Genomic DNA, 24914 nt, shown 5'->3' with positions numbered 1-24914 from the left:
CAAATTTGATCCCTGCAAAGGCTGAGATTTTGGATTAAACTAAGGATTTATACAGTCTAAGTGTTTGTGTACCACATATGTGTGCATGCCTCAGCCTTTACTAAAGCAAAACCTGGCAACCCCATGTGATTATTAGGACATACAGTAGTTTCCTTACAGGATGCTCCACCTCAGCATCTTATATTTCAACATATCCTGCCAGCCTGCAACTATGTCTGTGCTGCACCAGTGCAACATCTGACTGGCTGCACAGCTGTGAACACCACGCAGTGTAATGAGCGCATTAAAACTTGTTTGACTCAGGTGTGCAGGACAGGTGGCTTTAGTTTACTGTAGAAGGAATCACAAAATGTAACTGGATATTATTATACATTATGTCAAATCTCCTGAAATGCCCACTTTCATGTGAAATAAATCAGTTCATTACTGGAAAAGTAAAGCTAGTCACTTCTATCTGAATCGGACTGAAATACAGTTGTAATGTTGCTAAATTTGCAGCTATAAAGTGTTGTGTATGTAATGAATCTGCAGAGCACATCATTATTACAGATACCTACTGAATCAAGATTACAGTTATTATGTAATGTTGCACACTGAATATTGCCTCAAAAATCTGTATTTTTATTTCAAGACAGTGGAAGTTTGTCTTTGGTGTGGCTCTGTATCAAATACACCTAATGTTACCAACATTATTTTGTACATACTGTACTTTGTCCTTAACCCCCTGATATCATTCGTTAATGTATTTTTTTATTCACAATTTACCGGCAGCTAAAAGCTAACGAGATCCCGCAAGACCCACAAAGCCCCCGAGAAGCTGGAAATTATCATCCAAAAATACAAAATAGTGCTAAAAATAATCTGCAAAGCAATTGAAAACCCACAGCTGAGAACAGGGGTAACAACAACGCATCCCATCCGCTTCTGCCTCCATTACCTTTTACATGATTTGTCATTTTAGATTCTATTTCGGTCTACGTATAATTTTCCCGGCCTTCCAACACATTTTCACACAGCGGGTTTCATAGCTGCCCCTCTTTGTTCTCATTCACAGAGACCACAAAACCGAGCACACAGCATAAATTTCCCCACACAAGCATTTGATAGTGTCATATTGAAAGAACCGCTGCTGTTTCAACAACACGAGGGCCATTCATCACACGGCAATTATACTGCAGCCATATGATGGAAAAGGTCGGATATTCACTTTCAGATTCTAATCAGCTCTTGCAGTTAGTTCCCACTCTGTGACGCCCGACACACTTACTTTGCTGAGCATTGCTCCGATGATGCTCGGCCCGTGGCACTGCAGGAGGCTCTCCTGATTGACAGAATGATGACGAATCAGGTTTTTCATCATCAGCAAGAAGGCAGCGATACTGTTTCGCTCTAGTCTGCCCTCTGAGAGAGAAAAAAAAAATAGGGCAAAAGAAGTTTTTAAGATTTCCTGTGTTAGCCACAGTCATATTTGTGAGTTACAAAGCAGTTATATTGACATTATCGTGTCTCGGGATGAGTCATACGTCTGATTATTTGTCACACATTTGTTGGGCTGTTTGCTCCATTTATCTAATTTTTGTTGATGCTAGAATTTACGCAGGTGCACCGAGTCACACTTTCTGACATGTACCCTTTAAGTGTTTGTTTCACGATCTTTACTACGTTTGCCTCGCAGTTCCTGTTTGTGATTGCATCATGCACTGTGCGTGGACTCTAACTACTACTAGAACAAGTCATTGCAAGTCATTTAACACTTAGTGTAGGATTACATTTGAACAAAATGAGTCAAGAGAAAGAACACAAAAGAAAAGAGAATATGTATTAGTGACATTTAAACGTATAAATTCAACAAGCATGCTGTGTTTTCTGACCAATGTGTTTGTAGACAAGCACATAAGTTGTGCTGATTTGCTCATTTTTTTGAAGATACCCAACACCATCCGAATATAGTAAAGGTAAATGGTATTTCATGCTTACAATACAGAAAAAAATACATTGAAACATCTTAAAACAGAGCAATATTTTTCAAGAAACACAACCTTACTTCTCTGTAAAATCCACAGAACACACCATGAACCATTTTTATGAGGATGATTTTCGAGAAAGTCTTTAGTGATACAGATAAGAAAAGGTTTAATGAAGTCACATTCTTTATAATTGTATGAAAGTATGCCAAAACCTTGGCAAAAAAACTCCAAACTATGTAGATATTACTAGGGATAAATGACAAAAACTGACTGTTCTATATGCAGACGACACACTGTTTTACTTCCTAGTTACACATAATCGTGCTTGTTCAGCGATGGACCTCTTTTAACTTTATCAAATGATCATTGGCAAGACATTTACCTCATCTGAATGAAAACTAAACTGAGCTTGTCATATCTGGCTCTACTAATAACTTTAGTTATGTCTGGACGTGTGCTCTATTCAGTGGAGAATGTTGCTGTCTTCCTGGACTTCTATTCAAATTTGAATAAACAAATCAGCAGCACTGCAAGCTTTTCTCAGATCACAACCATCGTCAAACTGAAACCGATTTTATCTTAAAAGAACCTGGAAACTGTTATCTCTGCTTCTATTAGCTTGCAGCTGGACTACTGACTGTTACTACGACTTGTTTTAAAACCCCTTAATGGTTTAGCTCCACAATACAATGAAGATGTGCTAACTGTGTTTTTTGACACTTGTGGTTAGCACTTAGAAATCTAAATTAAAGTTTAATCTCTTTTCCTTTGCTGTTAGTTCTTCCTGAAGCTGTCCTTGACACGTCCAGTCTTAGTTTCTTTCTGTCGTCCTGCTGTTTTGTCCCAGTTGGTTGCTTGGTTTTATTATGCTTTCTGTTTGCTTTTATAGCTCTACCTCCATTTTAATCCCACTAACATGCTTTACTTTGGACAACCTGTTCATTCAGTTGTCTCCACATGTTCATACTCAACTTTTATGTAATTCTTGTCATCTCTGACTATTGCATGTTATTAACTTTGTCTGCTTTGCCTCTCCTGTAGTTTGGCTTTTTATCATCTCTGCTAGTAATCCTGGCTCTGGAGCTGATGTGTAGCGACTGATCCCACCAATTTTTCAAGTTTTTATATTCTCTTTGCTTGTAGTGTGTTATATGTGCTATTCTTTCCTCTCCACCCTGACCCAAACCAGTTGAGGTGGATGTCTTCCCCTCCTGAGCCTGGCCCTGCTCAAAGATTCTTCCTGTTAAAAGGCAGTTGTTCCTCTGTACCGTCTCTAATAAACTGCTTGTGGGGAACTAAACCTTTTAAATTAGTCAGGTAATTAGTTAGAGCTTAGTTGGAAAAGCAACCTTATATACTGGAAAGCAGCAGCGACTTGACTTGACTTTCATTAATAACATACCGTCATGGTGTGTAATGCACAGTGCAGTAAAGAAAATCACATGAATATGCAAACCAGAGACAGACTGACCTGTAGATTTGTTCAGGGGCAGCAGCATGGCAGCAGGGCCTCTGGAGGAGGTGAGCTCCGGTCCCAGCAAGTCTGAGTTCTCCTGACCGCCGTTGTAAACCTGCTCGGCCTCACATACCTGCTCAAGCAGGGGCAGCAAAACCCCTATACCTCCGACCACATTTACAACATCCTGCAGGAGAAAAGAAATCAGTCACGCAAACAATATTATTGCAGAAATTGAATTTACAGAGAAAACCTACCCAAATGAAAGCAACAAAAAGAGAGCACTAAGACCATGAAGAAGAAAAAAGGTGCAAAACGACAAATCAGTAACAGTATGATGCAATCACAGTGCAGTATGAAGGGGAGACTTTCCACTTTGGTGGTGCCATCTATTTAAATGTCATCTCACTTTTGCGCTGCATATGATCACACTTCAACAACCGTGCTTCACTCTCAGGACTATGCAGTCATTGTGGTAGTCCTGGCCAGGTTCATACCAAACAAACAGATTTATCTTGGTACTATGGAAGCAAACAATGTGCTCCGAATATTCATCAGGCTTGAAATTAGCAAAGAAGGCTTATGCACATAAAAGCAAAAAAAGAGAGAACTAAGACCATGAGAAAGGAAAAAAAAAGTGTAAAAACTACATCAATCAGTAGCACTGCAACAGATTTACAGTACAGTATGAAGTTGATACAAATATACTATGATGACATTTTACACTTTCATCACAGTAATGATGAGTTAATTATACAAACGACACAAAAACCAGCATCACAGCACACAGAGAAAATTCTAAATAATGGATATCTAACCTTGATGTCCCAGTTCACAACTCTGTGTCCTGTAAGTCTGCCATCATACTGGTGATTTGGAGCCAAGTCCAGACATATCTGACTCTTAAAGGCCTGAAGAAAACAAGAATAGTTGTAGTAGTTTTCATAATTTACATATTAAAAGCAGTGTAATCCAATATGTTAGCTTTCGTGATGGCAGTGAATCACCTGTGGAGTGTAGTACAGCAGCAGCTTGCTATTGAGATCAGATAACTCTCCATCCGCTTTGAATAAGGACACGTGATTAGGGCCTGTGATGGAGAGCAGAAAATATGCAAACATTACTTGGTGTACAAACAAAATACTCCTGTTTTCAGCATACGCACAAATGATCTTTGATTTGTTTTTGCACTATGATGTTCTCTACTACGGGTTAGTGCGTTCTGTATTAACTCAGTCCTGAAATGCCTTGAAGTTTAAGATGCATAACACAACACTGGGACTGTAGCAAAGCGTGACCAACCAGCAGCATGGAGATTTTTCGTCTGGGCTGGCTGCAGAGCCTCGTGGCAGATGAAGGCGGTGGCCAGGAGCCCGTCCAGAGATGTGGGTGTTCCCCACTCTGTGTCCTGGAGTCCTGCTGGAATGGTGTGAACCGGGGTGTCGCCTAAAGACCCCCAACGGCCTCCTGCAAAGGTGGCTGGGAAGGACTGGGAACGGATGAGGGAGGGGCATGGGACGGGAAGGCGAACTCAGGCGTTGGACTGGTGGAGAAAGATGTGGGCAGGTTGGGCGAGGTGGTGGTGGTAGTGGTGCGGTGGCCTGCAGAGCCGATGCAGCAGGAGGTAAAAGGCTGGGAGGATCAGGTTCAGAAACAGGAAGTCAGACTGATAAACAGGAACTCTTCAGTAGTAATAGAATACGCATGTGGTCAGAATACGTTAGATACTGGTTTCGGTTACCTCACTGAAAGATGGAAAACGAAGCTGAGCAGTTTTACGCTGCTCTCCGTCGATGTAGATGGTGACCAGGTTCTGACCGAAAGGACGACGGCCTGGGATGTGGACTATAGCCACTGAATGCTAGTAGAAGAACAACATTAAAGAGCATTTTTCAGTCTATTACGCAAGACATGCTTGGTCAGGTCATAGCTTTCCCTTTTCTCTTCTTTAGGGACAGTATGTTGGTATGTTCACAGGCATTCATTGCACTATCAATAAATGTCATCTCCCTAACACCTTTTACACTCATGCAGCCTGTTATCATCACACTCCACCGCTGTGCATCACTCTCAGGATTGTGCAGTCATTATGGTAGTTGTGGCCAGGTTTACATCAACAAACAATTGCACCTTGGTCAAATCTGATCTGAGAATATGCCCACAGCTTCATGAGGCTTCTGTTCATTTGATTCAACAAAGTTTCATCTTGCAGTTGTGTGTCAAAGAGCAAGCAAAGTTGTTGTTTTTTTTTTTCTTGGCTGTCATCAATAGACGTCACAGATGTCTGGCTGTGACAAAAGCTCTGTCTTCTACTGATAACTATGCCAAGTTTGAGGTACTTGCCTGTTTGTTTTTCAGATCTAGATTGTACACGTAGTCTGTGGAGTCACTTTAGGTGGACGACCACTGCAGCTCCAATTAGTGCTACAGTGGCTCCTTCTATACCTCCTGATTACTGTTGCAGCTGTGTCTTGACTGATTTTAAGTTTCCTAACGATCTTCCTTATTATTTATTCTATCACTGGGAAGCCTCATAGTTAGATTTTTCAGTTCCTCTTTCAATTTTGTTTGGAGCCATGATGCAGATGTGCTGATAGACACAGCTCATAGGTCCAAAATTTGGAAGGTTCTTTTGGTTTTTTGCTCATTTTTACAGTAAAAGTATGGTTGTACGATCACAGATGTATTGCATTAGGTTTCTACTTCTAGGTCTGTAGTTTCAATACAGCCTTTCTAAGGTATTTGACTAGGAAATGCAGTTCAACTCTGAAACAATGCAATTTTCAAGAAGTGATGCAATTCTGAATCATGAGACATTGAAGAGATATTTACACAGGGTTTGTGTTTTGCATATCTATCTACACTCACCCAGCATGAGTCAGCTAGTGGATACTCTGGCAGAGCCACAGCCATGTAGTCTTTCTTAGTGCAAACAGCCACCACCAGCACACCCTCCATGGTGAAGAAGGCTTCCAGTCCAGTTCCACTTGCTGTGAAGAAGCTGTACAGAGGACAATATGTCTCTGTCAAAGATTTGTACTATACAGCCATGAATGAATCCTCAGAAACGTGTCCCATTACCTGTAGAGTTGCTTTCTCCGTGGTCCTTTTCCTAAGTCATGCTGAGCCCCCATGCCAGCGCTGACAGAAGGTTTACGGCTGTTGAAGTCTGAATGACAAGAGGGGAACTCCATATTGAGGCAGAGCCAAGCGTGAAAGGCAAATCCACTGCCTGGCCAGCGTTGGATTGTGGGCACCATGATTCCTGCCATGGGGGGCGTAAGATCAAAATATTGTAAGGCACTGTCCTGGCCTTCTCTGGCAGCCATGGCTGAGAGCACTCGTATGATGCGAGTGCAGTAGGGGTGCACCCTTCCGACCACTGCACCGTTGTCCTGATCCACCCTGAGGAGTCTGAGGAGACTCTTCAGCTCCTCTGGTTTCAAACACAGGGAGCCTAAATCCTGCAGGAGGCCCAGCAGGGCATCTGCACACTGCCTGTCCAGGTTCTGGGGCTGAGAGAGAACCTGTAGCAAAGCTCCCACCATGCCGGCTTCCACAGCCACGGTGCGGCAGGACAAAGAGCCCCCACATACAGTAGCCAGCCACTGGGCCACCAGCAGCTGCAGGTCCCTCTGACCTGACAGGTCAGGAAGCCACTGCAGGAGCAGCAGTAAAGGCTGGTCGTTACTGATGCCAAGATGATGAGCGTGAGCATGTTCACCCTCCACTGCCTGGAGAGAAGAGAACGAACATAAAAGATAAGAGAAGTCGAATGATATATTTTTTAGTGTTAGCCTTAAATGCTAAAATCCACAGTGGTTGGGGAGTTATGTCGTTTTTGAAAACTAGCAAAATTACACCCTTAAGAAACTGCAAATACAGAAAAAATCTTTTAATTTTCAGCTTTCAATTGATGGTCCCTGAACTACTCATGCATATTTTTTGGTTCCATCAGCAGAAACAACCAAATCACTTAATACTAAATGTCTTATTTGTAAAAAATGCTGTAACTAAATTATGTAAAGACCAAAACAAAAAAACCACAAAATTATGCATTCTCAGCACAACAGTGAAGCCATTAGTGACTAAGCTGTGCCCAACAAATACAGGACAAAAATTCAGAGACTTTTTGATGAACTGAACTGCAGGCTGTACTTCAAAGACAGAATAGGAGACAAGGAGGGAAACAAGTTAAATATGTAACTAGCAAAATATCTATATGTATGTAGAGCCATTGTTTTCTTTTTCACTTTTTTAAACACCCGTGGGACTTGGAAGAATGTTGGACATATTGACTCCAGGTATTTCAATGTTTGCAAATGGCTTTAAAAAATCTAAATTTTTTCCTCTTTTCATTGGTTATAACATTAAGACAAAAGAACTCTTCATGCATCCATTTCTTGAGACAAATAAAAGAGGAATTAACATTTTTAAAACTTTCCCCAAAAGATTCCTGTACGCTGTCTCACTTGCAAAAACACATTAATTGGCAATGCTTCGGTGCTTGACCTTCATCAAGCAAATTTTGCAGGTTAGACGGTGTGCGGGAGTCTTTTTGAAACTTTTGAAATAATTTCTAGCATTCTAACTTTGTTACACTGCACAGACGAGATTTCTGAGTCCTCTCTACTTCTAGCCGTGGCTGTGCTGTTTCCATAGAGGTGTAGGATGTTTTATTATAGGCGAAAAAATGAGCCCAGTGAGTGAGAATGTGACAAAAAATGCTCAAAACTGCTCGGGGTTCGGAGGGTTAATTAGCACTATCACAACTGGAATTGGAACAAGGTCATCAATAAAAGCAATTTGACTTTTTTTCTCTCTCTGCACTCAGTGGGGATAATGAGGAAATGTGAGTTTCACCATGTTCATCAGCTCCTGCAGCAGCCTTTTGGTGGGGCTGACCTTGACTCCTCAGCACATCAAACAGTTGGGGGTAGCCAATCCTCTCCTTGAAAACCTCCTGAGGCAGGAGGAGGGAGAAGACAGAAATAGGCTGGTGAAAGCTGCTCTACAGGGGATAACATGCTGGCACACTTCCATACATTGGAAGGAAACATAATGAGCTTTCCCACATGAATGCAGAACAACTTCCCACATCCGTCACTCATTTTTGTAGACACTGTGGTGTTAGATTCTGACCACAGACGATCACCAGAGCCTTACCTTAGCAGAGGGCGAGTTGCTCATTATAGCTGTGAGGACTCCCAAGGCGTGAACTGTAATACTGTCAGATCCTTTCTCCCAAACCTACATCAAAAAATAAGGAGGTGCAGCTGATTGTGGCATTGAAAAACTCATCATGAGTCGACACATTTCAGAGATGTTTCTAATGCACGCAACCCACAGTAAGAAACCTTTCACCAATTAAAAGAATGAGGGATTTTCACTCTGGTTTTCTGTAAAGAGCAAGAGGAAGTGCAGCACTGTACTTTTTTTTTTTTTTTTTTTTTTTTTCACACCACAACCATTGGAGTGAACTGCTGCTCCAGTCACCAAACAATCGCCCCTTTGTTAATTTCTGATAAGACCCAGCATGCAAAAACCAAAGTCAACCATCAAAAAAAGAACAGAGGCAATCCCCAACTATTGCTGGAAATTAGGCAATGTCAAACTCCAGGACACAAGCCAGGTCTTTTATGCAAGCACCACTAGTCACACGGCAGAGCAGCGAAACATACAAGAAAAAGATGGGAAAACAACCATTTCATGCACTATGAAAAACACAGCATGCTCTTGTTGCCTAGCATTGTCAGCAGGGAATTCAGCCTGCAATTATGACATTTATAAAAGGAAACGTTTGGCCATAATAACAGTAACATCAGCTGTGAGTGGACATTCAGGATGGGCTGATATTGCAGATAAAAAAAGGGAACTTCAAAAGGTGATTATCATGTCTAGCCATGCTACCTGCTTTATTTACAAATGAGTGTAAGCCAGACATCCTGCCCAAAGCTTCCTGTTTAAAGAGCTCAGTTTAGTGAACAACGAGAGACGGGGCTGAGTTTCCTGCTGACAGACCAATAGCAACACCGAGATGGGGGGGGGAAGTACCTGGTCCACTTCGACCTCAGTGAGTAAACGAGTAGTGAGGTCACACACAACCTCACGCTCCGGCCTACGCCTGTCGCTCTGAAAGAGCTGCGCAGGACACACAAACACATGCAGGCATGTACAGCACAAAAAAAGACAGACGATTAGATTAAAAAAAATAAAATAAAACAGGAAAAATCTTCTGAGAGGAGACAGGTTTGAGCCTGGTCTCTCTGCAGCTGCAGGGTGACACATTTATTGAAGCCATGTGGGGAAACATACAGCAAACAACAGAGGTGAGTACATTCCTGTGCAAAACCACCTTAATGTCAAATGTTCCAAAATTCGCTCAATAATTGTGTTATTGCTAAGCGGAGCAGCAGATTATTTGCTCTTATGAGCAATCAAAAATGTATACTTTACAAAGGTTATGTTGAAAATACAGGCCCCAAAGTAGAAACTCAATGCAACAACAGTGAATGCCTCCGTGACCGCTGAAACTAAATCACCCCTGATTTCCAAACAGCCTAACTGCATTATCAAGGCTACTAAATGAGCTGCAAACCTAGATTTTTCTCGGTTTTAGACCTATGGGCTGCGTTTATCTACATGTGTGAATCATGGCGCCACAAAAAGAAGTTGCCAGAGGTACTGAAAAATCTTACTGTGCGACTTCACAAAGATAATCAGGAGGTACAGAACGAGTCACAGTACCACTAATCAGAGCTGCAGTGGTCGGCCTACTAAAAATCACACCACAGACAGTGCACTACTTGTGCAATCAAGCTGCGGAAAACAGACATGCAGGTGCTTCCGACTCTGCGCAGGGGTTATCAGAGGAAATCTGAGTGTTTGTGACAGCTGAGACAGCGCAAACGACATTGCATAATATTAACCTCTAAAATGAACATCAAAGAAAATAACCCTTGCTTGCTCTTTGGCAAAAAAAAAAAAAACTGTACAATGAAACTTTGCTAAAGAACATGTAAAGAGGCCTGATGAATACTGCGACCACATTCTTTGGTCAGATGCCACCAAGATAGATTTGTTGCTCAGATGGGGGCCCTTTTGTTTGGTGTGAACCTGACCAGGATTACCACAGCGAATGCATAGCCCTGATAGTGAAGCACGGAGCTGGGAGTGAGATGATACGGGGCCGCATGAGTGGCAAAGGTGCTTATCCCAAAATACGGACTGACAAGAAGATTTCTGAGGAATATTCCAGCATTAGAACCATCCAAAGCACAAATTCACACAAGAAACTCCAAAGAACAAAGCGAAAACTGACCTGCACAAGTATGTTACATGATTTGAAACAGACAGAACAACTTTGAGGTATTTTGAAGAGACAGGTAGAGCAACACAACCCCTTTAGCAAAGACCAGCTAGAAAAGTGGCAGAACATCCTCTGTGCCGAGCACAAAAGCAAAATAACACACAAAGTATTGAAAAACTAAAAAACCTGAAAGGTGTAGTAACCTCAGTTGCAGTTGAGTTCTTACTGTGAGGTCTTGTATTTTGAAATATAGTAAATCTAAACTGTTGGTTTTTCACTCTACATAAGAGCAAATACACTACTGTGATACAATTTTAAAATACTTGACATTTAAGTGATATTGCACAGGCTTGTACTCACTCCTGTAGTACGCTGTAAGCTGGGAGCACATACGTATTTGTGATATCTCACTAAACAGAAATAGGTTAGACGGTGGACGTGACATTCAGGCAAATAAAAGAGGAACTAAGACATGACATAAATAAAAACGGTGACAGACTGGCAGGCGGGCTAGTTGACGAAAAGACAGACATAAATAAGTGACTGAGCAGACAGGCACATCTGTGACAGACAGGAGGCTGACCTTGCTGTTCTGAATGAGTCTGAGGATGTGCTCGAAGCAGTTGTTGTTGAGGAAGACTGCCTGCAGGACTGGTCTGTCGGAGCACTGCAGGATCTCCGGAACAGCAGCTAAAATTGACAGCGAGGGGGACGTTGACTCGTGTTATTTATCAGACACTGGGACAATTGATTTTTGGCTTCCATACTGAGTGAAAGGGATAAAAAAAAAAAAAAGGACGATTTACACGCAGCTGGATCTAGTGCTCTTACTTAGCATTTGGCTCTGGAGGGAGATCAGGCTGTCCTCCCAGCTCTGCCTGTCCTGCTGCTCGCTAGGAGGTCGGTTCCAGTTGAGGAGCTGGAAGTAGCTCTCCAGTATCGTCTTGATCTCCACCTGCCGCTCCACCGGGCTGCTGGAGTGCAGGAGGTGGATCATGGCCGTCAGGCACTGCAGAGTCTGCCGGGGGAGTCTGGTGTCTTTGGGTTCAGAGTAGGTCCGGCAGCACCAAACTCGCAAAACAGAAAACAGGTCCTCGACAGAGTGAGGGCTGATGGAGAGCAGGCCATTTTTCTGAAACACAGAGACTGTCACAGTGACTCCCCTGAAATCCGTTTTAATTTGCACCTTTAGCGTTTTTTCACACTGCAGAAGAATCACTGATAAACAAGTGAGGCGGGGTAGCAGACCTTTCCTCCGCTGATGACAGCACCCTGGAGATGAACCAATCTGAGCGTGAGGAACTCTGGGATCTGCTCGCTTTCCTGTAGACTTTCTGTGTCGGGAAAGTCGAGCAAAGAGAGAATGTTACGTAAGAAAAGCTTCCACTTAACCTTCTGACCCCAAAAACGCTGGAATGTTTGAAAAGCATGTTTTCTTTAAACTATTCTCCAAAATGACACCATTTATCAGAGCCAGAAAGTATAAAATCACAAAGAAATAATCAGATTTTTAACCTCTTGACAGTCCGTGAAACACTCATCTCATTTATAGTTGGGAAACTTAATCATATCTAAGCTTAAAATCATATTTCATCAAATCACTCTATTCTGCATGTCTCATTTAAAAATTTGCCAATAATAAACCGCTTACACAAACCAGATTCTGTAAAAAGCAAAAAATTCTCCAGTCCTTGGCACAACGTTGAAGCCAATTGTGACTCATCTGGAACCGACAGTCAGGTGACAAAAATTTTAGGAATTTTAGCTGAACTGGGTTGAACTGCAGGCTGAGAGAGCGCATATTAAAACAAGTGAAAATGTAAGCAGTACAATATCTATAGTATGTAGAGTCTCCTCCCATTTGTGACTAAAATAAATAAATGCAGCATGACTCAAAAATGGGTGCAGGTTCTCTGCAAACTGTTGGAAGATACATTCAGCATGGTGAAACAGCTCTCTTGAGCTGTGAAAAAGTCTGAGTTCACAGAGGTTGTAGAAATATAAATAGCAAAATATCTACGGCATGTGAAACCCTTTTTTTTTTTCCCAGTGATGATAACAGCTGTGTTATACTGCACAGAACATACTTTGACTTTACTCTCCTTCTAATCATGGTTGTGCTGATTTCATAGAGGTGAAGGACAGGAGCAAAAAACTAGAACAGGGTTAAACCACATGACAGAAAAGCACATTGCTGTCGTAATACAATTCAAACAAAGTGAATCATTTTGTTTCTAAACTCTCTAAATTTTGTCTTTTTCTTCTGCAAATGCATGCTGGGGCTGACTTCATTCTTCTGCCGATATAAAGGATAAACGCGTACAGCAAATTACAGGAAAACAAAATGCACATGCAGCAGAGCCTCAGCCTATTTTCTCTGCAATTTTCGTCACTCAGTTACGTCAAACAGAAAATCCTAAGCCTCGCTAAGTGGCCTAGGTGTTACACAATTAGCCCCTAACATTTCCAATTAAAACTTGCTATTGCGGCATAATCCTCCTAAAATTTGGACGCACTGGAACTTGCTCGGGCTGAGATTTCCCACATGGCTTATAGATTAGCACTCGCCGATCAAATGAGATTCTATAATTAAAAAAAAGCTCAGACTGGTGATGGAGGCTTGATAATTAGATGCTGAATAATTGAGTTTTTAAACCAAAAAAGCGAACAAGGGCCTGGACTCGGCCATTTATTTTCCTACACTTTCGCATAGAGAGCGACTTAGTAGTGGAAACTGAAGTGTTTGGGCCGCGGCAGGAACAGTTTGATTGTGGTGGTATGTGAGGTCTGACAGCTGGAAATGGGAGCGTCTCACCATGGAAGAGAGCAGGCAGCTCTTCTGGCAAGGCCAACGGGGAGAACTTGTACTTGTTCCTCTCCAGCAAGCTCACCTCCTCCCTGCAAAGCACAAACAGTCGCGTCACCACACTCCCATCACGCCTTGTGGGTATGCTAATGCCACTGCTAATAAAGAGCTTTGACTTCCAGGCAACAAAACGGGGTGTTACACATGACAAAAGGTTGGGCAAGACCTTTAACGCATATTACGGGCTTCTGGTCTTTGTGTGGCTAAATTCCACCTCCCACACGTTCACACAGGCGATCCTGCAAGGGTGAAGCAACACAAACTCACCCTGCCAGGCGTCTCCTCCACGTCTGATAAGGGTCGAAAAGACTCTCACAGAGCACGAGTCCATACTGCACAACCGACTGCAGGGAAGACTTTTCCCCTTGTCCCTTCTTTAACTGCACAGAAAAAAGAAAATGTTTGGACACACAATCACCAGAAGACAATACACCCGTTTTAACATCCTTTAAATATGCAAAAAGTTTCCAGCATGTTGAATAGAAGGTCAGTTACACACCCACTTCTCTTTTCAGTGTGAACTAGTTCTGTAAGTTGTCACATGCTGCAAACAAGTTCACTTCTGTGTCGGCCTCTCTGCTTGTATATCACACTTCTGCATTGTTTCATGAAATGACACACTGAAATCTGGTCAAATCCTGCTTTTGTGCTGGCCATACCTGGTCCAAGCAGAAATTCAGAAGCTTGATAGTTTCAAAAACGAAACTCGGGGTCTTCTCCGGGTCGATGTTCTCCATGTTCCTAGAAGAAGACATAGTTAGGTGTGAAGTAAGTGTAACAGATTCTGACCCAATGTGGCCATGTTAGGTGTAAAAGTGTTGAGTTGCAGCCACTTTTGCACAATCTGCACTGCAAGGCCTGGAAAATATGCCCTATCAGGTTCCCTTTTTGTTAGAAAATCAATAAGAGATAAGATGAAACCTTATTTTACATTACATCAACATAGGTAATGTAAGGTAAGAGTCTGAGTCCATCAGCTTAACAGCAAGTCTATCAAATTATCGTTATGACTTGTAGTTCAGTTCTAAATAGTTGCCTGCTGTTTATTATGATCAGAATCAGTTTCGTTGCCAAACAGGTTTTCATAGTTTTCCCATTTGACATGGTAGAAGGTGGATGTCTTTAAAAAGCAAGTGTTACAAGTCAGATAAACAGCAGTGTAGCAAATCCCAAGCATTATAAGTAATAAAATCCATTAGATTTCACTGCTTATAATACAATATTTACTTTATATTACTTATGAATAATAAAATCTATAAAATTGTTTTACTTATAATCCCAGGATTTGCTACACTGCTGCTTATCTGACTTGCAACACTTGCTTTTAAAAAAATCTCACCATGTCAAATGGCAAAATCGTGAAAACCTACTTGGCAATAAAACTGATTCTGATGATAAACTACTAGAAATAACCTCAATTTGACAAACTGTTGGGTGGTCTGACATATCTTTTTAACAGCAGAACAAATACTCAGGCAGTTGCCAAAGACTCAGTACTGCCTTACATTACCAGTTTTAACAATTTTGCCATTTGACATGGTGATATTTTTTTAAAAAGGAAGTGTTACAAGTCAGATATACAGCAGTGTTGCAAATCCTAGGATTATAAGTAATAAAAAGTAATAGTAATTATCTATGGTGTGAGACAATGTGCAAATGAATCGCCTAAAAATGTGCAAAATGGCATAGTATATGGTGTAAACAACTATTTAAAAAGCTGTGCATTACAATTACATACACACGTGGACAAAATTGTTGGTACCCCTCAGTTAAAGAAGGAAAAACCCACAATTCTCACTGAAATCACTTGAAACTCACAAAAGTAACAATAAATACAAATTTATTGAAAATTAAATAATCAAAAACAGCCATTACTTTTGAATTGTTGATTAACATAATTATTTAAAAAAACAAACTAATGAAACAGGCCTGGACAAAAATGATGGTACCTCTATAAAAGATTGAAAACTATTTGACCAGAGTGACATGATTAACTCAGGTGTGTCATTTAATTGACATCACAGGTGTTTCCAAACTCATAATCAGTCAGTCTGCCTATTTAAAGGGAGACAAGTAGTCACCCTGCTGTTTGGTGAAAAGGTGTGTACCACACTGAACATGGACAACAGAAAGCGAAGGAGAGAATTGTCCCAGGACATCCAAAAAAAATTATAGACAAACATCTTAAAGGTAAAGGCTATAAGACCATCTCTAAACAGCTTGAAGTTCCTGTGACAACAGTGGCTCATATTATTCAGAAGTTCAAGACCCACGGGACAGTAGCCAACCTCCCTGGACGTGGCCGCAAGAGGAAAATTGATGACAAATTGAAGAGACGGATCGTTGGAATTGTATCCAAAGAGCCCAGAGCAACCTCCAAAGAAATTAAAGGTGAACTCCAAGGCCAAGGTACATCAGTGTCAGATCGCACCATTCGTCGTTGTTTGAGCCAAAGTGGACTTCATGGGAGACGACCAAGGAGGACACCACTGCTGAAAAAAAACTCATTAAAAAGCCAGACTGGAATTTGCAAAAATGCATGTTGACAAGCCACAAAGCTTCTGGGAGAATGTCCTTTGGACAGATGAGACCAAACTGGAGCTTTTTGGTAAGGCACATCAACTCTATGTTCATAGACTCAAAAACCAAGCATACGAAGAAAAGAACACTGTCCCTACGGTGAAACATGGAGGAGGCTCAGTAATGTTTTGGGGCTGCTTTGCTGCATCTGGCACAGGGTGTCTTGAAAGTGTGCAAGGTACGATGAAATCTGAAGACTATCAAGGCATTCTGGAGAGAAATGTGCTGCCTAGTGTCAGAAAGCTTGGTCTCAGTCGCAGGTCATGGGTCTTCCAACAGGACAACGATCCAAAACACACAGCCAAAAACACCCAAGAATGGCTGAGAGAAAAGCGTTGGACTATTCTAAAGTGGCCTTCTATGAGCCCAGATCTGAATCCCATTGAACATATGTGGAAGGAGCTGAAACATGCCATTTGGAGAAGACACCCATCAAACCTGAGACAACTGGAGCTGTTTGCTCATGAGGAGTGGGCCAAAATACCTGTTGACAGCTGCAGAACGCTCATTGACAAATACAGAAATCGTTTAATTGCAGTGATTGCCTCAAAAGGTTGTGCAACAAAATATTAAGTTATGGGTACCATCATTTTTGTCCAGCCCTATTTCATTAGTTTGTTTTTTTAAATAATTATGTTAATCAACAATTCAAAAGTGATGGCTGATTTTGATTATTTAATTTTCAATAAATTTTTATTTATTGTTACTTTTGTGAGTTTCAAGTGATTTCAGTGAGAATTGTGGGTTTTTCCTTCTTTAACTGAGGGGTACCAACAATTTTGTCCACGTGTGTATGTTCTGTGTCCTCACCTGCAGACGATGATGAAGAACTTGATGAGGAGCAGCGGATGTGGGGTGTTGCTCTTGTGCTCGGAGGCTCCGGAGAGGTGCAGGGCGCTGTGCCATAGCTGGGTGCTGAGGAGCACCAGGACGTCTCTGGGCAGCAAAGGCACATCCGAGCTGGAGTCCTCCAGCCTGGAAGACAAGAAGAAGAAGAAACACATGAAGCGAAGAGCCAGGAGGAGAGAGGCAAAGGGCATTCAAACAGAGATTGTGTAACATAAACATGTCAAAATTGTATCCCCGCCGAAGATCTTCTGCCTTGGAGAACACAAACCTGTGGGGGTTCGAGTTTACTGTATGTAGTTTTGTGTAAAAACGAGTGCTGCTGCTCACCTCCGGGGCTCCAGCGACTGAACATCAATGAGCCTCTCAAAGGACGCCACAAATACCTCCAGCCACTGCTGCAGATAGCTCACATCTTTCTGCAGGAGGAGAGAAAACACATGTGAGGCACTGAAGGAACGTGAACAGTGTTAGGAAGAAGCAGAGCAAGTCAAATATGTGCATGTTTGGCTGTTGGTAATACATGAAAAGGCTGAGCGAAATTCAAACACGTCTCGAAATACATTATACACTAAACATGCGAAAAGACTGTGGACTTTAAGTCGAAGGGCCTCGAGGAATCTTTTGGGGTTCCTCTCTATTTATTTCTAATCCCTGCTTTGTGCTCCAGACTGTAGAGTACAGCAGAATATACATGTACTAGTATTCTGTGCATTATGTAAATATCAAGATTGCCAAAAATAGTTTGACATAGGACTAAAATAAAACACGATAAAACTGTCAGTGTTGTTATTCCTTTATTTCTATTTTCAAAGCTTCCCCCAGCTGTTAAAGCAACCAAGTGTCCTTAAATATCTGCAGAGTTCCTCGAGGCTCTCCTAATTCTAAGACGGAATATGCTGCTAAAATCTGTTCATCATCATTTTTATGTTCAGGATGTTTTGGACTCATCAGAAATCATGACTCAGTGACGCACTGCAGCCACACTTTGCATAACTCCTCCCCGTTCCGCTTACAAAAACCAGAGCAAATTAGCATCAGTGGTTTTCCTGCTTTACAGCCGGCAGTCTGCTATAAAGATTAGCCGTCACCCAACAAATACATCTTCCTTGAGTGGTAGAATTTGCACAAAAGTTTGAGGATCACCACCAACATACATCTCTGCAGAGACAACTTTACACCACATTGTTTTACAGACTTTCATCCCTGGATTCAAGCATAATGCTCTACGATCTCAATAACTGAGCTTCTCCATCCCGCCAGCATCATTACAAATTATGTTTAGTTTATCCCATCACTAATAATGTTTAAATATTCTCTTGTTTAATATTTGTAACGTTACACAATTTATCTGTCATTTAACAGCAATCATTGCTCTATTTGTAATATTTTATGGGTTTTTTTCCTTTCACTTCCCATTCAGTTACTAAGAATGTCATTTAAGAGAAAATACTTTTCTTAAAATCACAACAGTGTCAAAAAATTACCATCTTTTACAGGTATTTTGTGGTATTTTTACTAACATTTCTGTAGTGGATGGTTTTTATCATGTTACATTACAGATTTTTTGTCTATTTTAATACAAATTGTAAGATGTTTTTCTGTTATTCCTTGGGTTAGAATCTGTAATTTTCCATCATTTACCTGTAATTTAAAGGTGGTTACTATTGTCAGTAATATTTTATGTTTTTTAACACTGACTTTTCATTCAATTACAAAGAATGTCCATGTAGGAAAAATAAGTCTTTTTAAAATCACAAGCATATTTTAAAAATATATCATATTTTTCAGGCACTTTATGGTATCTTTACCAACATTTATTACACAAAAAGGATTTCATCGTCCTAAATGATTCATTTATTGTCTATTTTTAATTCAAATTACAACATGGTTTTCTGTTATTCTTTAGACTCTAATCTACTATTTTCCATTCTATACGTGGAATTTAAAGCTGGTTACTGTTGTAGGTCATTTTGTTTACATTCATTTTTCATTCAATTGCAAAAAAGTCATTGGAGAGAAAATTGTTTTCTTTAAAATTACAGTATTTTAAAAAATAAATACCAGATTTTTACAGGTATTTATGGTAATTTTACTAGCATTTCTGTAATAAATGGATTTAAATATGTTAAATTAAATATTTTTTTCCCCATTGTTAATATAAAGGATAAAATATTTCTAGCATTCCTGTGTTATCCAAACTTCCATTACATATGGTTACTATTTTATGAGTGACATTTGTAATTTTAATTTGATTTGCCTTATTTCATTCATTTGTAAAATAAAAAAAAAGTTTAATGTAAATACAAACAGTCTCCAAACACTCAATTCATTTATTTCTTCATTATATTACAGTATTTACCAAGAAAGAGAAGAATTATAACAGTTAAATAACAGACATACGGTATTTGTTGTACATACAGTGCAGTAACTGTTATTTTAAAGTTTTTTTTAAATGTTTTTACTGTATTTTTCCGTCGCTTTTGCTGTCAAATAATCATAGTCTTTACAGTTTTGGAATGTTACAATACTGGCATCCTTGTTGTCAGATTTTCCAATTTTTACTTTTCTTTCTTTCTTTCCATTTTTTTTTTTTTTTACACAGTGGATGTAACTTAGGTCAGAGCTGTAAAGTGATGAAAACATTCAGTATCTGATGTTTGCGTTTGTGATTTCACATCGAACCTGTTTGGTTCTGTTAAAACAAACTCGACTCTGTTTGCGCTGTTTGCACGCTTCATTTGAGCTCTTCTGAAAACTGTCAATCAGCACCTTCAGCTGACACACCCCCACAGTTTCACAGAACACTGCCTATTCTTTCACCATTCTGAAACCTAACTTTACAAACTTTATTTAACCATTCTAACCTAGTTTGGAGCTCAGCAACGTAGTTTTCTGTGCCGTCACAAAATAGGAATTTGTTGGGTTTTTTTTTTACCAATTTTCTTTAAACTGTGACACATCGCGGCTGAAAACATGCTTCTGACTAAACCTTATGACCTGTTTTTGTAACAGGATGTTGCAAAGAGATGCAACTCACACAGAGGAACACATGAGCCAATTCTTTCCTTTTTCAAAATGTGGAGGTTAAAAGAAACTAAATTGACACGCTTTATTCTTTTTCGGTCTACATTAGTCATAATTCCAGACATTTGGTAAACTCACAACAACAACTGTACATTACCAGAAGCATGTCATTATGTTGAGAAGGACATTCCTGCATTGCTGCATCCTTATAATATCACGTTAGAAGGCTTCAACTGTGCGAGGATGTTTATATACAGCGCTGGTTATCACAGATTTAATCTGTCTCTGCAGTGCAACATATCCTGCAACTCTTCCCTCCATGCATCAGCGTCTTGATCTCACAGCAGACTAAATAACACAAATGTTACGCAGGTCACCGAGACAGTCGGGTCAGCTTCAAACCCTTTTCATTCAATAATGCATAGAATAAGTTGGACAGAAAGTCCCGATGATGGCAGCCCAACTCGGTAAAACCCAACGTTTCAAAAATCAGATTACCAAACACGGAGCATGAAGAAATGTTCCCCTGATGTTCCGTGTGACAGAACGACCTGAACATTTTGATTAGCTGCTGCTGATCTTTCAGACAGAAGCAGGAAGACATGAGCCGTTTCAGACGGACTGACTCACGGTACACAAATAACAGACAGACAGCAGCACATGGTTCAACAATTCATCAGGTACTTCCCCCTGAACCAGCCTGCAAACAGGTCGTAAACGAGCAAAGTTAGCTGCAGCTGATCTGCGAAAACTGCACTTAACATGCACACTGAAGCTCACAGCATGTCTAATGTGAAGCTAATTGCCACATTTACTTTATTAAAAGAGACAGAAGCATAAAGAGATCAACTCTTTGTGGACAAACCGCCTCTTCTGACGCAGCATTAATGTGAAATGTACATTACCAACTGGCAGTGGCTTATGTGCCAGTCCATCTCTCATTGTATGTGGCTGAGCAGGTTGCCAGGTTCTTGCGAACCCAGTCACAGACGAGCCTCCAGAGTCGCCCACAGTCAGCAGCTGCACATCACTCCTGACCAGCACCAGCGTCTGACTCGTCCCGTCTCTAGAGCTCGCAACCAGGAAATTACATGTCACTTTAACTGAAGCTTATTTCCTTCACGCTCCTCGTCAAACCCCTTCCTCTTTTGGTTTGCGCTGCTCGGTTGCGAGAAGATACGAGAGAGGCCTCTGTATATATACATAAAAAACAAAACACTCCCACAGTCACAATGAAGAACCGGGAACACGGTTATGCTTTCTAAATTTACCGCAATGAAAAAAAAAAAACATGTTGCAAGAGAAACATTCAGAAATTCAGGTTTCACTTCTGTGAGGTGTGTTTGACTCACTGCAGAATATGATCAACTAAAATCTGATTACAAAATGACAATAAAGTCACATTAATGACACATTCTGCATAGAAAAATATCTGCATGTACTCTGTGAAAACAGGAAATTACAAGCCACCTATTGTTTTGTGGCTCCAACATGTGGGAAATTAAGGATGTGAGACTTGATTGCACTATAAAAATAAACTTCTGTTCAGAAATAAATACATAGGTGAATTCATTTTAAAATATGATGAGATTCTAGCAGCAAGAGTGCCAGAAAAAAACATGTTAAAAAAATGATGGAACTTCTAAGAACTTACAAAAATAATGACAAATATCTGCAAAAAAAATTTGATTTTTAGCTAATTTAAATGCAGAAAAACAATGTAGTTTTACAGCAAATTACAGAGCATATTATTATTTGTCAGAATACAGATTTTTTATGGGGACATTTTGCAGTTTTCCAGCTGTTTTTTTAAACTGAAGATGCTATACAAGATTTAATTAAAAAAAAAAAAAAAAAAAAAACAGAAATCAGTAAAATAGATCGACTGTAAAAAAAAAAAAAAGCTTGTTTAAGATGCATTTTTTCCGATCACATGCAAGCAAATATCTAAAATAAAATAATTATATGTTTGTTGGTTTTAGTACAGTAAAAATCTAATGTTGTAGAAAAAATATTAATAAGAATACATATTTCTGACTGAATTTACAGTTTTTGTATGGAAAGTAATACTTTTTCTGTGAATTTTAGTATTTTCTTTTTATCTGTAATCCAAAAAAAATAAACAAAAAAATCAATGAAATCTGTAAAAAAGTTTTTTAAATGTCAATATATTCTTTTTTTTACAATACCAGCAAAGATTTGGAGAATGACAATATTTCCCTGATTTAAATACAGTAAAAATAGTGTAAAAGAATAAATTACCATTTATAAAAATGCTGATTTTTGACAATATTTACAATTTTGGTCGGTTTTTATGGCTAACTATTTAAACATTACTATTTGCAATTTAAAAGATTAACAAGTAAAAGTAACACAACAGTAAAATGCTCAGTAAATGTGAATTTTTTTTTTTACAGTGTAGGAGAATCAAGGACACGTCATCTGATTAATTGAATCCTCCCAAACATTACTGTCAACATAATAAAGATATTTTATGATGACACTTAAAGATGGAGTATATCTGGTGCCCAAATGGAATTTGTGATGAACGAACCCACACCGTAATGTGCTTAATTAAGTGACGCGGTTTGGAAAGTATTGTTTTACAGCTCTGCGGGCGATGACGACAGCCTTAATGATTATGTGTAGCAGGCGTCACTTTCAAGTTTTATGTGAAGGGAACGTTTTTCTGTGGAGTGCAGATGCTTCGGCTTAGTTTTCTGAAGCCGGCTGGAAGCGAAACAGGTAGATCTGGGTGCCGAATTTAAAAAAAAAAAAAGAAAAAAGATCACAGATAGGAAGTGAGACTGGTTTGCTAATGAGAAGTGGAACAAAAGGAAATATATTAGTGCAAAACTGGTTCAGACACCTGGTGCTCTGCTTTATGTCTCACAAATCTAAAAAAATCATCCCTTACAAAGTTACCACTGATCACCCTCCTCTTGGGTAATCTGCATCTTTTGCTTGCAGCTATAATAACTCGTTTCCCACAACAACTACTTCAATGATTCATGGGATAAAAAAGTAGCTAATTAAATGCACTATTAGAACACATGTCACAGGCCGACCACGAGGCGAAAGCCCCTATAAACCGGGTCATTTATCTGTTTTCTGTGCACATGGCCGAGCAGCTGTGCAGCCCTGTGCTGCTTGGCATTCTGCTTCGCTCCAGCTTCCTGCACAAGTGAAAGCAAAGAGCACTTTGATTTTTCCTGGTCGGCTGTTCTGTTGGTAAACAGGGGAGGCCGAGGCACACACGAGGGGATTCAACCACGGCGAGCTGCAGGGACGGATGCTGCGTCTCCCGGTACAGTATCTCGACGTGCATCAAAGCATGAGTAATGGAGGCAAATACATAATGAGCTATCTGACTGTGTGGTGACAAAAGCGAGGAAATGTCCCCCCCTTCATGGGGATGTTTCGCAGCTGTGGCGATGGGTGGTTGTCGCCGCGGTCCAGATCTGCCTCCGAAGGCCTTAATTAGTTCAACAAATGATAATCACACAGTATTTGTCTGTCAGCCTGATATCTTACTGTACCCACACTGATCTTTAGTGGCAGGAAATGATGCTGCTTTGTTCTTCCCTTCCATACTGAATAATGACATCTGGAGGCCTTCTTACTCAACAGTCTTGAGTCTAAGTCTTCAACCAATGATTATTTTCCGTGTGGACTGATTTCTGAATGATCAATCGATTAGTTGTTTGGGCAATACAACAGCAAAAATGTAAGTCAGCGTTTCCCAAAGCCCAAGATGACTTCTTCAATTTTACTGTCACAGCAGGAGTAAATAAAACACAGAAAATTTTCACACTTAAAAAGCTGGAATCAGAAGATTAAAATTATTTAAACTGAAAAACAAAAAGAACTAAACAATGATTAATCAATTATAGAGGCAAATATTTTCATCATCGACTGAGCTGTTCATTATTCCCACGACTAATCAATGCGTCTTTGGTCTATATAATGTCATAAAATGCAGAAAAATATAAATTCGTGTTGCTCAAAGCCCAAGATCACACCTTCAAAGGTCATGTTTTATCCACAATAAAAAGATATGCAGTTTATTGTCAGATTAAAGAAACAGAAAAAAATCCAGCTTAAGATGTTAAAATTAGTCGATTTTTGACTGTAAAACAACAACAAAAGAGTGATTAATCAATTATCTAAATGATTATTTTCATTATTGATTAATCTGTCCTTTATGGTCATGATTAATCAATATCTAATTGGGTATATAAAATGTCCAAAAATTGAGAAAAATGTAAATCTGTCACCCAAAGCCCAAGATGACACCTTTATGGGTTTTATTTTGTCCACAATCCAAAAATATTCAGCTTTTTGTCACAGTAAAAAAAAAAAAAAGAAAAGAAAATATATTTAAGAATCTGTAATCAGTAGATTTGGATTTTTTTCTCGAAAAATAGCCTAAAAGTGATTATCCAAATGATTATTCTCATTGTTGATTAATCTCTCAAGTATTTTTCAGATCCATCAATCAGTCGTTTGGTCTATAAAATGTCAGAAAATGGAATAAAAATGTAAATCAGTGTTTCCCAAAGCCCAAGATGACTCCTTCAAAGGTTTTGCTTTGTCCAGAATCCAAAAATATTCAGCTTACTCTCACAAAAGAGTAAATAAACTGAAAATATTCACATTTAAGGAGGTGGAATCAGAAGATTGACTTCTTTTTTTCTGAAAATAGACCAAAAAAAAACAAAAAACGATTAATTGATCAACAAAATAGTTGACGATTAACTGTTCGATTAAAGGATGACCACATGAGCTCAGTGTGTTCATATCCTCCATAGAACAGTCTGAATGTAGATCTGCAACCAGAGATTTTCATTATCGGATATCTTT

At 39.8% G+C, this 24914-nt stretch overlaps 1 protein-coding gene across 1 annotated transcript in view; it reads right to left on the bottom strand.

Annotated features, from left to right (window-relative positions):
- nbeal2 (neurobeachin-like 2) overlaps positions 1–24914 on the bottom strand; it is a 63955-nt gene that overhangs the window by 33992 nt on the left and 5049 nt on the right. The window contains 21 exon segments of the mRNA XM_022208340.2: positions 1268–1401; positions 3439–3610; positions 4242–4334; positions 4431–4513; positions 4726–4918; positions 4921–5055; positions 5165–5284; positions 6292–6424; positions 6505–7157; positions 8287–8325; positions 8327–8386; positions 8590–8673; positions 9478–9564; positions 11316–11422; positions 11564–11864; positions 11981–12066; positions 13548–13630; positions 13866–13978; positions 14258–14339; positions 16989–17153; positions 17355–17443. Coding sequence (XP_022064032.2) covers positions 1268–1401; positions 3439–3610; positions 4242–4334; positions 4431–4513; positions 4726–4918; positions 4921–5055; positions 5165–5284; positions 6292–6424; positions 6505–7157; positions 8287–8325; positions 8327–8386; positions 8590–8673; positions 9478–9564; positions 11316–11422; positions 11564–11864; positions 11981–12066; positions 13548–13630; positions 13866–13978; positions 14258–14339; positions 16989–17153; positions 17355–17443 — 3012 coding nt within the window.

Source organism: Acanthochromis polyacanthus, chromosome 12 (assembly GCF_021347895.1).
Source record: "Acanthochromis polyacanthus isolate Apoly-LR-REF ecotype Palm Island chromosome 12, KAUST_Apoly_ChrSc, whole genome shotgun sequence".
Classification (NCBI taxonomy): domain Eukaryota; kingdom Metazoa; phylum Chordata; class Actinopteri; family Pomacentridae; genus Acanthochromis; species Acanthochromis polyacanthus.
This window is presented reverse-complemented; position numbering and strand designations above follow the sequence as displayed.